Source organism: Salmo salar, chromosome 12 (genome assembly GCF_965601325.2).
Source record: "Salmo salar chromosome 12, fSalSal1, whole genome shotgun sequence".
Taxonomy (NCBI): domain Eukaryota; kingdom Metazoa; phylum Chordata; class Actinopteri; order Salmoniformes; family Salmonidae; genus Salmo; species Salmo salar.
In genome coordinates, this window is record NC_138302.1 from 26,420,001 (window position 1) to 26,436,567 (window position 16,567).

A 16,567-nucleotide genomic window follows, 5' to 3' on the forward strand; every position below is an offset into this window, starting at 1 on the left:
CTAAGCCTGTCGACTATCTATGTATTCAGACATTATACTGTGTGTTACAATCTAGACAGACAGGGTATTATTCATACAATCATAAGACAACAAATACAACACTAAACATTGTTCAACCCTTCTCCATCCTTGCACAGTGGGGGAGCTGTATAACACACACACAAACACACACACACACACACACACACACACACACACACACACACACACACACACACACACACACACACACACGTACATACAAGCCCACATAGACTGTCTTGGAAGGAGGCTATTTGAAGTAATGGAGCATGTCAATGGAGGAAAATGTAAGATAAAATATTTATTTAAAGTATTGCAGATCACATTCAAAGCAGAGGTACAAAGGAAGTGGATTTGCAACAGCTGACCGATTTGTCATGACTGTATTTTATTTAGCTTTGTGTTATTACATGAAAATATGTTTACATATTAAATCAACAATTACTACAGTTATTTCATACTTGTTTGTGAAAGCATCACAACCGTGAACAATAACAATCTGTCAATAATCTCTGGTGGACAGACCACGTAAACATACATGGTACCATAGATCTGTCTTTATACTATGGCCACCGATAGCTAACGAGTAGCAGTAGTTCTGTGTTTTTCATCACTGGTTATTTGGACAAATCACGATTTCACAGGTGTTAACTTCTATGGGCTACGTGGGACGCTAGCGTCCCACCTGCGGGACACAGCCAGTAAAATATCAGGGCGGCAAATTCAAAAACAACAAAATGTCATAATTGAACTTTCTCAAACATACAACTATTTTACACCATTTTAAAGATACCCTTCTCCTTGATGTAACCACATTGTCCGATTTCAAAAAGGCTTTACAGCGAAAGCAAAACATTAGATTATGTTAGGAGAGTACATAGACAAAAATAATCACACAGCCATTTTCCAAGCAAGGACATGTGTCAATAAAACCCAAAACACAGCTAAATGAAGCACTAACCTTTGACAATCTTCATCAGATGACACTCCTAGGACATTATGTAACACAATACATGTACGTTTTGTTCGATAAAGTTAATATTTATATCCAAAAACAGCATTTTACATTGGCGCATGATGTTCAGATAATGTATTCCCACCAAAACCGCCGGTGAATGTGCACATCAATTTACAAAAATACTCATCATAAACGTTGACAAAACACATAACAATTATTTAAAGAATTATAGATAGACTACTCCTGGATGCAACCGATTTTAAAATAGCTTTACGGAGAAAGCACATTTTTCAATATTCTGAGTACATAGCTCAGCCATCACAAAAAGCTATACAGACACCCTCCAAGTTCGGGGCAACCTAAACTCAGAATTAGTATTAGAAATATTGTCTTACCTTTGCTGATCTTTGTCAGAATGCACTCCCAGGACTGCTACTTCCACAAGAAATGTTGTTTTTGTTCGAAATACTCCATATTTATGTCCAAATACCTCCGTTTTGTTCATGCGTTCAGGTCACTATCCAAAGGCATACCGCGCTCGCCAGACGAAAAGTCAAAATGTTCCATTACTGTACTTAAAAGCATGTCAAACGCTGTTTAAAATCAATCTTTATGGTGTTTTTAATGTAAAATTGCGATAATATTCCAACCGGACAATAGCATATTCATTCAAGAAGAAAAAGAAGGAACGGCACGCTCGCGTGACTGCACATATCCAATCCCTTTGTCCACAGGCAGTCCACTCAGTAACTGAGCTCCTATTATCTGCCCAGTGACAGGAGAATGCTCAAACCACTTTCTGAAGGCTGTTGACAGCCAATGGAAGCCTTAGGAAGTGCAACGTCACCCCACAGACACTGTTTCGATAGAGAATCAAAAGAAGAACTACAATTCTCAGACTTTCCACTTCCTGCTTGGATTTTTCTCAGGTTTTCACCTGCCATATGAGTTCTGTTATACTCACAGATACCATTCAAACAGTTTTAGAAACTTCAGAGTGTTTTTTATCCAAATCTACAAATAATATGCATATTCTAGTTTCTGGGCCAGAGTAGTAACCTGTTTAAATTGGGTATGTTTTTCATCCGGCCGTGAAAATACTGCCCCCTACACCCCAACAGGTTTTAAGCACTTTTCGAATTTCAGAAGGGTAGGGGACTTGCCTGTAACTTTCAAAGAGAGAGGGTGAAGCTTTTTGTTCAGGTTCTGCTCCTCATTCTAGCATCTCTTAATCTCTTCTTTAACATTTCTGGACCCAGAACCTAATCGAGCAGCTGACCAATTACGCAAGACTTTAGTTTTGGGTGAACCGAGATTAATATTTCAATATCCTCATACAGTCCATCCATCAAGTAGAGTATTACCATTTTTTTTAAACTGGACTATTTTTAGCTATAGTGCCTGCATTGAAATGTACCTCTGTGTACTCACAAACCAATAAATGCAGGTATTGTAAACAGTAAAATGCCCAATCGAAGCAGCAAACAGCAGTTAAGGCAGAATTTCCTCCCTCACAAGGTAATAACAACCGCCTCTGGGTCGTTAAACAAATCAACCAATGAGAAATCAATACCAGACTGGCTTGCAGTCAGGCGAAGCTGAGAGAGCTGCATTCAAGAGAGGGCCGATAAGGGCTCTTCTTCTGAGGGTCAGACGTACACACTTTTACAACCTCTCCTTAATGCATTTCGAATTAGACAATGGTGTAGGAACGATGGGTTGGAGAGAGCTGCGTTCAAGAGAGGGCCGTTAAGTGCTCTTCTAGCAAGGGTCAGTCAATGTTATAAGATGTACAACTTCGTGTTAATGCTTTTGTAATTAGGAAATAGTGTAGGAACTATTATGGTTGGTTGTGCACCTTTCAGAGACACCACATAGACATGGCTCTTGACACGTGAGCCTTTTCTTCTAATGTAGTCTCGAGAATATTCAACAATAACATCCACCATAATGCCTTATTTGAAATACTCCAATATCTTATTTAGCAATATAATCAACTTAAATGTAATACGTTTATTGACGTTTATTTATTGTCTAGCAAGGCTACGGAATGGCAGGGTCTACAAAATGTACCACGGCGCCTTTGAGAAAACTATATGTAAAATCCTGACCAAAGGTTTTTATCCATCCAACCGTGGCATGTTGGGGCAGGGTGTGTATCTAAGCCGGGACCTGGAGAAGGCTAGTAGATACCCCCTGGACCTCACTGAACACCTGAAGGTTGTCAGAGTTAAAGTGAAAAGAATAGACTGCCAAGGCCACCCTTTGCAGAAGACATTTCATGACAATGGTTACGACTCAGCCTGGGTTCCTTCTAACAGTGGCATGGTGAAGAGTGGTTTAGAAGAGACCTGTGTCTGGGACCCAAACCGCATTACTGTTTTAGACATTATCTAATCAAAAATGGAACCCACCTTATAAAGTGAGGAAACTGATGAGGAAGAAAAGGAGGATGAGGATTATGAGGAAACAGGTGTGGAAGGAGAGGAGAAGGAGGAGGAGAAGGAGGGGGAGGAAGAGAATGGAAATGTATTAATTAGATTAGCTCTCATCCTGGGTCCTTTCTCCCACGTCCTCTCTCGCTTCCTTTTGAAAAAGTTCAAAGGTAATTAAGGAGAGGTGGCGAGTAGAGGGAAAGTGGACAAAAATGCACTTCTATGAAATGAGACTCTCCTGAATGGGCGTAACCAAAGAAGACCTTTCTAGCACGCAACAAAATCTTTCAAGGGTATTTTTTTCCTACTGAATCTGAACTTTTATAATCTGTAAAAACAAGCATTTCTGATTTTTCATAAATCCCAGTTGGGATGGGCCGTCACGTTAGCTTGATTATAATTGAAAAATGTCAAAGAATAAATATTTTTTATTTTTGCCATATATGATCCATTTTAATTAAATTGTACTTCCTTTAATTCAAATTCGGTGTGGCCAATTCAGGAGGCGGTGGAACAAAATGTGGATTATGAGAACGGGGGGGGGGGTGAAGGGAGAGGAGGAGGAAGGAGAGCAGGAGGAGGGGGAAGAGGGGGAAGGAAGTGAATTTCAATTTTGAGGAAGACGGAGAGGAGTAGCAGGATTATGTGGAAGATGAGAAAGAAGAGGAATCGGATGGCGAAACTAAGGAGGAGGAGGATTACGAGGAAGAGGAGGATTTATAGTGAAGATAAGCAGACTATTATATGTGTTTAAAACGTCTACTCTCCCTCAGGCTGAGGGACAGAATTCACCATCATTGTAAACCATGGCTAATTTGTTGTTTTGGGAAAGTAACTTCTAAAGATGTATTTATTTATTTAACGGCATTAGCTATTAATTTATTTAAGGTTTAAGGTTTAAGGCAGAGGTGCGAGACATGATAGTAGACATGATTAGGGACATGAGTTTTTCGTGACCGCTTATGACCAGATTTGTTCCTGATCAGATCACATACATGATATAGGTTTAAAGAAGTCTGCATAACAGAATCGTGTAGGAGAATAAAGTTATATTTGCACTTGTTGACCTTTTGATGCTAAGCTTGTCTGGTAAGTGAAAGAGATTAACATCCTGACATCAGACATCAATATAACAGCCTTGGGGCGGGTTCTAGTAAACTATGGAATTGTTTTAAGAAGGTCACACCAAGGATAATTTTGCTATTTGATTTGGAATTTTAAGACCCATTGAAGTATCCCCCAAACAATATAAACCAATTTTTTGATGAAAAATGTTATTTGGCCTTACTGCTATTAGCCCATACAAACGCATTGAATAACAGATTCACTTCATGGAACAACAGATAGTCCCAAAAATACTATCTAAGAGGTATCTGAGAGGTATAAGAAATATATATATTTTCCTGAATATAAAAATATATATATATTTTTTTACCTGTATTTAATCCCTTCTTTTTTCACTGAACAATTTATTCAACTTGTACCGGGGGACTTTCAGACGAGTCTTGTGGGCATCCTAGAACAAAACAACCGACATGTACAGTACATGTTCGCGAGAGTCTCACCTTCGCACAGTGGGGTGTGTGTAGCCCAAACGATTCGGATGCTACAGGCAGAAGTTGTCAGATCGGCTGTACTGACTTCAGACGAGTCTCCTGAAACTTGTGGGGGTCGTAGAGCAAAATGAAGAACACCATCGTGTTCGTGAGAGCATCATCTTTCCATAGAAGGGTAGGCCAAACTGTTCCGAGGCTATAGATTATTTTGTGAGAAGACCGATTTTCGGGATGTCTCATGGTCTGACAAACACTGTTCTAGCTCTGCCACCTTTCACCGCTGATTTGGAAGTGCGACATAGAGACGCATCCAATGCAAAAAACGGATTTCTCTAGCTTAAAGTTGGTCCCTCCTTTGCTGCAATAACAGCCTCCACTCTTCTGGGAAGGCTTTCCACTAGATGTTGGAACATTGCTGCCAGGACTTGCTTCCATTCAGCCACAAAAGCATTAGTGAGGTTGGGCACTGATGTAAGGCAATAAGGCCTGGCTCGCACTCGCGTTCCAATTCATCCCAAAGGTGTTGGAAGGGGTCGAAGTCAGGCTTCTGTGAAGACCAGTCAAGTTCTTCCACACTGATCTCAACAAACCATTTCTGTATGGATCTCGCTTTGTGCACGAGAGCATTGTCATGCTGAAACAGGAAAGGACCTTCCCCAAATTGTTACCACAAAGTTGGAAGCACAGAATCATGTAGAATGTCATTGTATGATGCAGTGTTAAGACTTCCCTTCACTGGAAATAAGGGGCCTAGCCAGAACCATGAAAAACAGCCTCAGACCATTATTCCTTCTCCACCAAACTTTGCACTTGGCACTATGGTAGCATTTTCCTGACATTCGCCAAACACAGATTCGTCCGTTGGACTGCCAGATGGGGAAGGGTGATTCATCCCTCTTTTTACACTGCTCCAGAGTCCAATGGCAGTGAGCTTTACACCACTCCAGCCGACACTTGGCATTGCACATGGTGACCTTAGGCTTGGGTGCGGCTGCTCGGCCATGCAAACCCATTTCATGAAGCTCCTGACAAACAGTTCTTGTGCTGATGTTGCTTCCAGAGGCAGTTTGGAACTCGGTAGTGAGCGTTGCAACCGAGGACAGACGATTTTTATATGTTACGCGCATCAGCACTTGGCGGTCCTGTTCTGTGAGCTTGAGTGGCTGAGCTGTTGTTGCTCCTAGACATTTCCACTTCACAATAACAGCACTTACAGTTGACCGGGGCAGCTCAAGCAGGGCAGAAATTTGACGAACTGACTTCTGGGAAAGGTGGCATCCTATGACGGTCCTACATTGATAGTCACTGAGCTCTTCAGTAAAGCCATTCTACTGCCTATGTTTGTCTGTGGAGAATTGCATGGCTGTGTGCTCAATTGTATACACCTGTCAGCAACAGGTGTGGCTAAAATAACTGAATCCACTAATTTGAAGGGGTGTCCAGATACACTATATATACAAAAGTATGTTCTACTGTAATAAACTGTCCTTTACTGTACGGTGACGTTCAAATACACTCAACTTAAATGTAATACGCTTATTGACGTTTATTTATAGTCTCTCAAGACTACGGAATATTTTGGACATCCGGAAAATATATATTTTTAATGTCTGGACAAGACGTCTTTTCACCTTTCATTCAGCACCTAAAATGCACCTGACGTCAACGTCTGGAAAAGACGTCTAAAAGATGTATTTTCAACGTAGTTTTGCTTACTGGGTTAGAGCTGGTAAATTGACAGTGTCTAGGTGTTGTTCTCCAAATAAAACACCCCTGTCATAACATCCTTCATTACTAAGACGTGACATCCTGTATGATTGGAAACAAAACTTAAGTCTACATATATTCATATTAACAGCACAAAATGCCCATCGTTACATTCTTACCTGTACCTGCATCCTGTTAGACATCAGTTAGACAACTCCATATCTGTAAGTATTTTAACCAAAGAATCTCAATCAAACTTGATCAAGTTTAATGTTTTGGAATTCCAATATTATGATGTTGATAAAAATCTATTGACACCAGTGGCGGTCTGTGCCATGAAGATGAGGGAGGACAATTATTATTTTTTTCATGAGCATGGCCTTATTTCTATTACAGCATATTGGATGACTGTCATTCATATTCCATTCACCCAGTTCAATGTAACATCGAGATGGTTCAGGATACTACATGATACTCAAATTTTCCCTATTTCCACCATGAGGTTGCTACAACCTAGCCTATGAATGAACATTTTCATAGTAGGTGTACACAGGTTGACATACATTTTTTAGGTGACACACATTGACAAATGGACAGAAAGTGACACATTCAATACCGCCTTGCTCACTACTCTTGCTTGCATCTAGCTGATCTAGTGTCACGTTGTATAAATGATTGGAGACAGGCACAGGAATATGTAATAGGGGGTTTTAATACTCCACCCAAAAATACAATAATACATGGGACGAGACCCGTAATAACGAGTACACAATACGCGCAGCACGAAAGCTGAAACAACAAAGCACAGGTACTCACAAGATCAACGGACATGGGAACAATAACTGACCAAGACAATGGTGAACAGAAGGCACATATATACAATTACTAGTCAGGGGAATTGGAATCATGTGTGCGTAATGAGACAGTTCAGTGACGCATAGAGGCCGGTGACGTAGACCTCCAGAACTGGTGCATGGAATGAGCAGCAGTACCAGGGGAATCCGTGACATTTAGGATGTAATGATTAGTCCAACAGTTGCAAACGAGAGTTTCTATTTGACAAATTCAGGTATGATGTCCCCGTTTCATTCTGTTTGCTTCTGTTTAAGAAATGTTTTTCAACAGAATTGGCGTAATGAATTCACATCTGATAACACGTAAACACATTTCAGTTTCATAGCAGCCACATTGTATTCCTTCTCGTATCTACATGCTCTCCTCCTCTCACCTTTTCCCTCCGCATGTGGACTTCAATGCACAACACATCAGCTGTATGTGACCAGATGAAACCATACAGAACCATAACATAATCATATCATAACGCTACCTACATCGTTGTCACCATATTAGCTAAAGTAAACCCGCTACAATCATGCAGTACTGTGTGTACAGACAGTAAGCAATTTAGCAGTTACACCGGCAGGCCCCAGTGGCAAGAAATTAGTTAAACCAAAAATGTACCTTGTCTTGGACGAGTTCCAGTATTGTGTTGGATAGCCATAGCCAGCTAGCTAACATAGCATCCCACTGTTTGAGACAGGTGTTTATTAAGTAGGCTAAACTAGCTAACTGCATTTGCTAGCTAAGTACACTACCGGTCAAAAGTTTTAGAACACCTATTCATTACATTTTTTATTTTTATATATCTTTATTTTTACTATTTTCTACATCATAGAATAATAGTGAAGACATCAAAACAATGAAATGACACATATGGAATCATGTAGTAACCAAAAAAGTGTTAAACAAATCAAAATATATTTTATATTTGAGACTCTTCAAATAGCCACCCTTTGTGTTGATGACAGCTTTGAGCACTCTGGGCATTCTCTCAATCAGCGTCACCTGGAATGCTTTTTCAACGGTCTTGAAGGAGTTCCCACATATACTGAGCACTTGTTGACTACTTTTCCTTCACTCTGCGGTCCGACTCATCCCAAACCATCTCAATTTGGTTGAGGTCGGGGGATTGTGGAGACCAGGTCATATGATGCAGCACTCCATCACTCTAATTCTTGGCCAAATAGCCCTTAAACAGCCTGGAGGTGTGTTGGGGCATTGTCCTGTTGAAAACAAATGATAGTCCCACTAAGCCCAAACCAGAAGGGATGGCGTATTGCTGCAGAATTCTGTGGTAGCCATGCTGGTTAAGTGTGCCTTGAATTACAAAATAAATCACAGACAGTGTCACCAGCAAAGCACCCTCACATCATAAAACCTCATTCTCCATGCTTTATGGTGGGAAATACACATACAGAGATCATCCGTTCACCCACACCACATCTCACAAAGAATCTCCAATTTGGACTCCAAACCAAAGGACAGATTTCCACCGGTCTAATGTCCATTGTTCGTGTTTCTTGGCCCAAGCAAGTCTCTTATTCTTGTTGGTGTCCTTTAGTAGTGGTTTCTTTGCAACAATTTGACCATGAAGGCCTGATGCACACAGTCTCCTCTGAACAGTTGATGTTGAGATGTGTCGGTTACTTGAACTCCGTGAAGCATTTATTTGGGCAACAATTTCTGAGGCTGGTAATTCTTATAAACTTATCCTCTGCAGCAGAGGTAACTCTGTGTATTCCGTTCCAGTGCCGGTCCTCATGAGAGCCAGTTTCATCATAGCGTTAGTTAGTTTTTGCGACTGCACTTGAAGAAACGTTCAAAGTTCTTGAAATGTTCTGTATTGGCTGACCTTCATGTCTTAAAGTAATGATGGACTGTTATTTCTCTTAGCACATTTGAGCTGTTCTTGCCATAATATGGACTTGGTCTTTTACCAAATAGGGCTATCTTCTGTATACCCCCCTACCTTGTCACGACACAACTGATTGGATCAAACACATTAAGAAGGAAAGAAATTCCACAAATGAACTTTTAAGAAGGCACACCTGTTAATTGAAATGCATTCCAGGTGACTCCCTCATGAAGCTGGTTGAGAGAAGGCCAAGAGTGTGCAAAGCTGTCATCAAGGCAAAATGTGGCTATTTGAAGAATCTCAAATATAAAATATAGTTTTATTTGTTTAACACTTTTCTGGTTACTACATGATTCCATGTGTTATATGTCTTCACTATTATTCTACAATGTAGAAAATAGTAAAAATATAGACAAACTCTTGAATGACTAGATGTTCTAAAACTTTTGACCAGTAGTGTAAGTAATAGTGAAAGTGAAGAAAAAAATATCTCTCTCTCTCTCTCTCTCTCTTCTCTTTAATTTTTTATGGTACACCATTGTGCCAGCCAACAGAGTGCTGTTGAGTCTACTGTGGACCTCCATTGCAAAACAGTGTGTTTTAATAAATTATTTGGTGACATGTTAATATATTTAGTATAGTTTTATCTAAAATATATAACTTTTTAAATGTTTCACAATTTTCTGAAATTCACTGAGGAGGATGGTCCTCCCCTACCTGCTCTCCACTGATTGTATTATAAAGAGTATCATTTTAAATGACCATTAGAAACCCATTCCTGGCTGGCTGTAGTGTATGAGAAGGTTTTTAGATGAAAACCTTACCTCCAGTTTGAATAATCCTGTAAAAAAAATATATTGCAAAAACTTCTGGATACAAGACAAATTCATTTGATAAGTTTATTGGTTAGCAAAATCCACTCAAAGCAAGTTCATAAAGCCAGCCTTTCCAGTAAGCAGATACAGCCAGTGAAGGGTTAGCCGGGTGCTGAGTGCAAATACAAGGCAACCGTTTGAGAGCGAGGGAGAAGGGGGGAGGTGTAAAAATAACTAAGCCTGCCCCTTCTTAATTTAGGAGACCTGCTCTGATCAACGAAAGGAAGACAGCTTCTATTTATATTCCTTTTACCGGTAACAACTTTCTTTGATGTAAAGTAATCTGTCTGGTGAATCACTTTTACCTGTACCTCCCTTTAGAGATCAACACCGATCAGTCAGGTGAACTAACTAATATATAACCATATAACTTGGACGTTTTTTGGTGAGTATTTTATCCAACTTAAACTTTTCAAATTGCAGCTGTTTTATACTCTGTTTTGATATTCTGTAGGTAAAACGTAGTTTATTTCCTTTCATATATATATATATATATATATATATATTACCTAGTCGGACTAATTTCCCCCTTTCTTACTCGTCCAGTTCTGCAGTATTGTGCATTGACACACTTATTTGTGGTCAGGGAGGGAATACCTTAAAATTGGGGAGGATATGTCCATGTGGGGAGGAGATTGCTTCACTACTTCTGCTGGGGCACGAAGAATGGGTCTGTCAGGCCCCCGGAATGGCAGAACCTACATCATGTACCACGGCACATCTTGGTGGGCTGCACAGAAAATCATGGCTAAAGGTTTTTGTCCGTCCAACCGTGGCATGTTGGGGCAGGGTGTGTATCTAAGCCGGGACCTGGAGAAGGCTAGTAGATACCCCCTGGACCTCACTGAACACCTGAAGGTTGTCATCAAAGTTAAAGTCAATGTGGGCAAGGTGAAAAAAATTGACCGCCAAGGCCACCCTTTGCAGAAGACGTGGCATGACGAAGGTTACGACTCAGCCTGGGTTCCTCCTGACTGTGGCATGGTGAAGAGTGGTTTAGAAGAGAACTGTGTCTGGGACCCAAACCGCATTACTGTTTTAGACATTATCAAATCAAAAACAGAACCAACCTTACAAAGTGAGGACACTGATGAGGAAGAAGAGGAGGAAGAGGATGAAGAGGACACTGAGGACGAGGAAGAAGTGGAAAAGGGGGTGGAGGGAGAGGAGGAGGAGGATTATGAGGAAGAAGAGGTGCAGGAAGAGGAGGAGGAGGAAGATAATGAGGATTATGAGGAAGAGGAGGAAGCGGATGGGGACACTGAGGAGGAGGAGGAGGAGGGGGAGGAAGAGGAGGATTATGAGGAAGAGGGGGTGCAGGAAGAGGAGGAGGAGGAAGAGAATGAGAATTATGAGGAAGAGGAGGAAGCAGATGGGGACACTGAGGAGAAGGAGGAGGAGGAAGAGGAGGATTATGACGAAGCGGGGGTGCAGGATGAGGAGGAGGAGGAAGAGAATGAGGATTATGAGGTAGAGGACGAAGCGGATGGGGACACTGAGGAGGAGGATGAGGAGGAGAAGGAGGGGGAGGAAGAAGAGGATTATGAGGAAGAGGGGGTGCAGGAAGGGGAGGAGGAGGAAGATAATGAGGATTATGAGGAAGAGGAGGAAGCAGATGGGGACACTGAGGAGCAGGAGGAGGATGAAGAGGAGGATTATGAGGAAGAGGGGGTGCAGGATGAGGAGGAGGAGGAGGAGCAAGAGAATGAGGATTATGAGGAAGAGGAGGAAGCGGATGGGGACACTGAGGAGGACGATGAGGAGGAGGAGGTTGTGGATGGGGACACGGATGAGGAAGAGGAGGAAACAGATGAGGACACTGAGGAGGAGGAGGAAGATGGGGACACAGGAGGAGGATGAGGAGGATGAGGAGGGGGACACTGAGGAGGATTATGAGGAAGAGGAGGAGGACTCATAGTGAAGATAAGCAGGACTCCACGTATGAACTCAGTGGTGTTTTTAATACATCTCCCTCTCTCAGGCTGAGGGACAGAAGTCAACATCATTGTAAAGGTTAGCTAATTTGTTGCTTTGGGAAAATCAATTCTAAAGATGTACCACAAGTTTAGGTCAGAAGTGGGAAAATAAACATGCTTTAGTACTTGCTGACATCAGACATCATTGTAACAGCCAACAGCTAAGCCTGTTGTCAATCTACGTATTCAGACATAATACTGTATGTTACTATCTAGATGGACAGGGCAGGGTAATATGCAGACAATCATAACAAAAAACAAATAAACTGTCACACCCTGATCTGTTTCACCTGTCTTTGTGCTTGTCTCCAACCCCCTCATGGTGTCTGCTTATCTTCCCCATTATCCCCAGTGTATTTATACCTGTATTCTCTGTTTGCCTGCATTTCTGTACCTTGTCACACCACACTGGATTATTGACCTCTGCCTGCCCTGACCCTGAGACTGCCTGCTGTTCTGTACCTTTTGGACTCTGATCTGGATTACTGACCTCTGCTTGCCCCTGACCTGTCATTTTGCCTGCCCCCTGTTCTAGTAATAAACTTTTGTTACTTCGACACTCTCTGCATCTGGGTCTTCCATGATATAAACATTATTCAACCCTTCTCCATCCTTGCACAGTGGGTGACATGTATAACACACACACACACACACACACACACACACACACACACACACACACACACACACACACACACACACACACACACACACACACACACACACACACACACACACACACACACACACACACACACACACACACACACACACACACACACACACACACACACACACTGCAACAACATGTCCAGCCCTGGTCTGTTAATCTGTGTGGTCATCCTCTAAGGTCAGGGCTGACACACATCTCCAGCACTACTGACAGAGATTCCCTTGGTGTGCTGTTACCCAACGTCTGTGTGTGTGTGTTTGTGACGTTTCCCAACGTGTGTGTGTCTACTCGCTCACCTCCCCCACCACACACAGACGGCCTGTCACCACACGGCCACACCAAAGCCCCTTGTATACCTCCCGCTGCCTCCCTCCTCTCCCTCTGCCTGGCTGGCTAACTGTCTGTCTCCACCCCCAACTCACCCATCTCCACTGCCTGTCTCCTCACAGGAACGACCAGGGGACATGGGGTCCTTGATGAAAATACACACACACACACACACACACACACACACACACACACACACACACACACACACACACACACACACACACACACACACACACACACACAGTCTTGGAAGGAGGCTATTTGAAGTAATGGAGCATGTCAATGGAGGAATATGTTGGATTAAATATTTATTTAAAGTATTGCAGATCAAATTCAAAGCAGAGGTAAAAAGGAAATGGATTTGCTACAGCTGACCGATTTGTCATGACTGTATTTTATTTAGCTTTGTGTTATTACATGAAAATATGTTTACATATTAAATCAACAATTACTACAGTTATTTCATACTTGTTTGTGAAAGCATCACAACCGTGAACAATAACAATCTGTCAATAATCTCTGGTGGACAGACCACGTAAACATACATGGTACCATAGATCTGTCTTTATACTATGGCCACCGATAGCTAACGAGTAGCAGTAGTTCTGTGTTTTTCATCACTGGTTATTTGGACAAATTACGATTTCGCAGGTGTTATGCACCTTTCGAATTTCAGAAGGGTAGGGGACTTGCCTGTAACTTTCAAAGAGAGAGGGTGAAGCTTCTTGTTCAGGTTCTGCTCCTCATTCTAGCATCTCTTAATCTCTTCTCTTAACATTTCTGGACCCAGTCGAGCAGCTGACCAATTACGCAAGACGTTAGTTTTGGGTGAACTGAGATAAATACTTCAATATCCTCATACAGTCACTTTGTTCAAAACTGGACTATTTTTAGCTACAGTGCCTGCATTGAAATGTACCTCTGTACTCACAAACCAATAAATGCAGGTTTTGTAAACAGTAAAATGCCCAATCAAAGCAGCAAGCAGCAGTTAAGGCAGAATTTACTCCCTCACAAGGCAATAACAACTGTCTCTGGGTGGTTAAACAAATCAACCAATAAGAAATCAATACCAGACTGGCTTGCAGTCAGGCGAAGCTGAGAGAGCTGCGTTCAAGAGAGGGCCGATAAGAGCTCGTCTTCTGAGGGTCAGACGTACACACTTTTACAACCTCTCCTTAATGCATTTCGAATTAGACAATGGTGTAGGAACGATGGGTTGGAGAGAGCTGCGTTCAAGAGAGGGCCGATAAGTGCTCTTCTAGCAAGGGTCAGACAATGTTACAAGACGTACAACTTCGTGTTAATGCTTTTGTAATTAGGAAATAGTGTAGGAACTATTATGGTTGGTTGTGCACCTTTCAGAGACACCACATAGACATGGCTCTTGACACGTGAGCCTTTTCTTCTAATGTAGGCTCGAGAATATTCAACAATAACATCCATCACAATGCCTTATTTGAAATACTCCAATATCTTATTTAGCAATATTCTCAACTTAAATGTAATACGTTTATTTGACTGTTATTGTCTTGGGAGAAGGGGTATATTTATCCTGTCTACTTCTGTCTAATAGAACAGATAGAATAACCCTCTGGAGTGAAATATAATATAATAACAGAATCTATGAGCTCTAGCTCTATGTGGCAGGCTTGTGGATTCATTCCTGTTCTACTGTTAGAACCTCTACAAATAGAAAAACCAATCCATGAGGTCGAAGGAATTATCCTTAGAACTCCGAAACGGCACAGATCTGGGGAAGGGTACCAAAACATTTCTGCAGCATTGAAGGTCCCCAAGAACACAGTGGCCTCCATCATTGTTAAATGAAAGAAGTTTGGAACCACAAAGACTCTTCCTAGAGCTGGCCGCTCGGCAAAACTGAGCAATCGTGGGAGAAGGGCCTTGGTCAGGGAGGTGACCAAGAACCCAATGGTCACTCTGACAGAGCTCTACAGTTCCTCTGTGGAGATGGGAAAACCTTCCAGAAGGACAACCATCTCTGAAGCACTCCACCAATCAGGCCTTTATGGTAGAGTGGCCAGACAGAAGCCACTCTTCAATAAAAGGCACATGACAGCCCTCTTGGAGTTTGCCAAAAGGCACCTAATGACTCTCAGACCATGAGAAACAAGATTCTCTGGTCTGATGAAACCAAGATTGAACTCCTTGGCCTGAATGCCAAGCGTCAAGTCTGCAGGAAACCTGGCACAATCCCTACGGTGAAGCATGGTGGTGGCAGCATCGTGCTGTGAGGATTTTTTTCAGCGGCAGGGACTGGGAAACTAGTCAGGATCGAGGCAAAGATGAACTGAGCAAAGTACAGAGAGATCCTTGATGAAACCTGCTCCAGAGCGCTCAGGTCCACAGACTTGGGTCAAGGTTCACCTTCCAACAGGACAACGACCCTAAGCACACAGCCAAAACAATGCAGGAGTGTATTTGGGACAAGTCTCTGAATGTCCTTGAGTGGCCCAGCCAGAGCCCGGACTTGAACCCGATCAAACATCTCTGGAGCGACTTGCAAATAGCTGTGCAGCAACGCTCCCCATCCAACTTGACAGAGCTTGAGAGGATCTGCAGAGAAAAATGGGAGAAACTCCCCAAATACAGGTGTGCCAAGCTTGTAGTGTCATACCCAAGAATAATCAATGCTGTAATCACTGACAAAGATGCTTCAACAAAATACTGAGTAAAGGATCTGAATACTTATGTAAATGAAATATTTAATTTTGTAAATCTTTTTAAATTAGGCAAAAATTCTAAAAACCTGTTTTTTCTTTGTCATTGTGGAGTATTGTGTGTAGATTGATGAGGGGGAAAAACAATTTAATCAATTTTAGAATAAGGATGAACGTAACAAAATATCAAGGGGTCTGAATACTTTCTGAAGGCACCGTACAATCTAGCTGCGTAGCAGATTCCCTTGTCTGCATTCTGTGTGGATCTGTGGCTCTACTGCTAGTTCAGGAGAATCTGTGTGGATCTGAGGCTCTACTGCTAGTTCAGGAGAATCTGTGTGGATCTGAGGCTCTACTGCTAGTTCAGGTTAATCTGTGTGGATCTGTGGCTCTACTGCTAGTTCAGGAGAATCTGTGTGGATCTGAGGCTCTACTGCTAGTTCAGGTTAATCTGTGTGGATCTGTGGCTCTACTGCTAGTTCAGGAGAATCTGTGTGGATCTGTGGCTCTACTGCTAGTTCAGGAGAATCTGTGTGGATCTGAGGCTCTACTGCTAGTTCAGGTTCAGGAGAATCTGTGTTGATCTGAGGCTCTACTGCTAGTTCAGGTTAATCTGTGTGGATCTGAGGCTCTACTGCTAGTTCAGGAGAATCTGTGAGG

The 16,567-nt window shown here is 42.1% G+C and overlaps 1 protein-coding gene across 1 annotated transcript in view; it reads left to right on the plus strand.

Annotated features, from left to right (window-relative positions):
• Positions 1-2,693: 2,693 nt before the first annotated feature.
• Positions 2,694-16,567, plus strand: part of LOC106564586 (uncharacterized) — a 34,682-nt gene continuing 20,808 nt past the window's right edge. Inside the window, 4 exon segments of the mRNA XM_082959541.1 lie at positions 2,694-2,697; positions 3,018-3,401; positions 10,927-11,441; positions 11,769-12,017. Of these exon segments, the coding sequence (XP_082815667.1) occupies positions 2,694-2,697; positions 3,018-3,401; positions 10,927-11,441; positions 11,769-12,017 (1,152 nt within the window).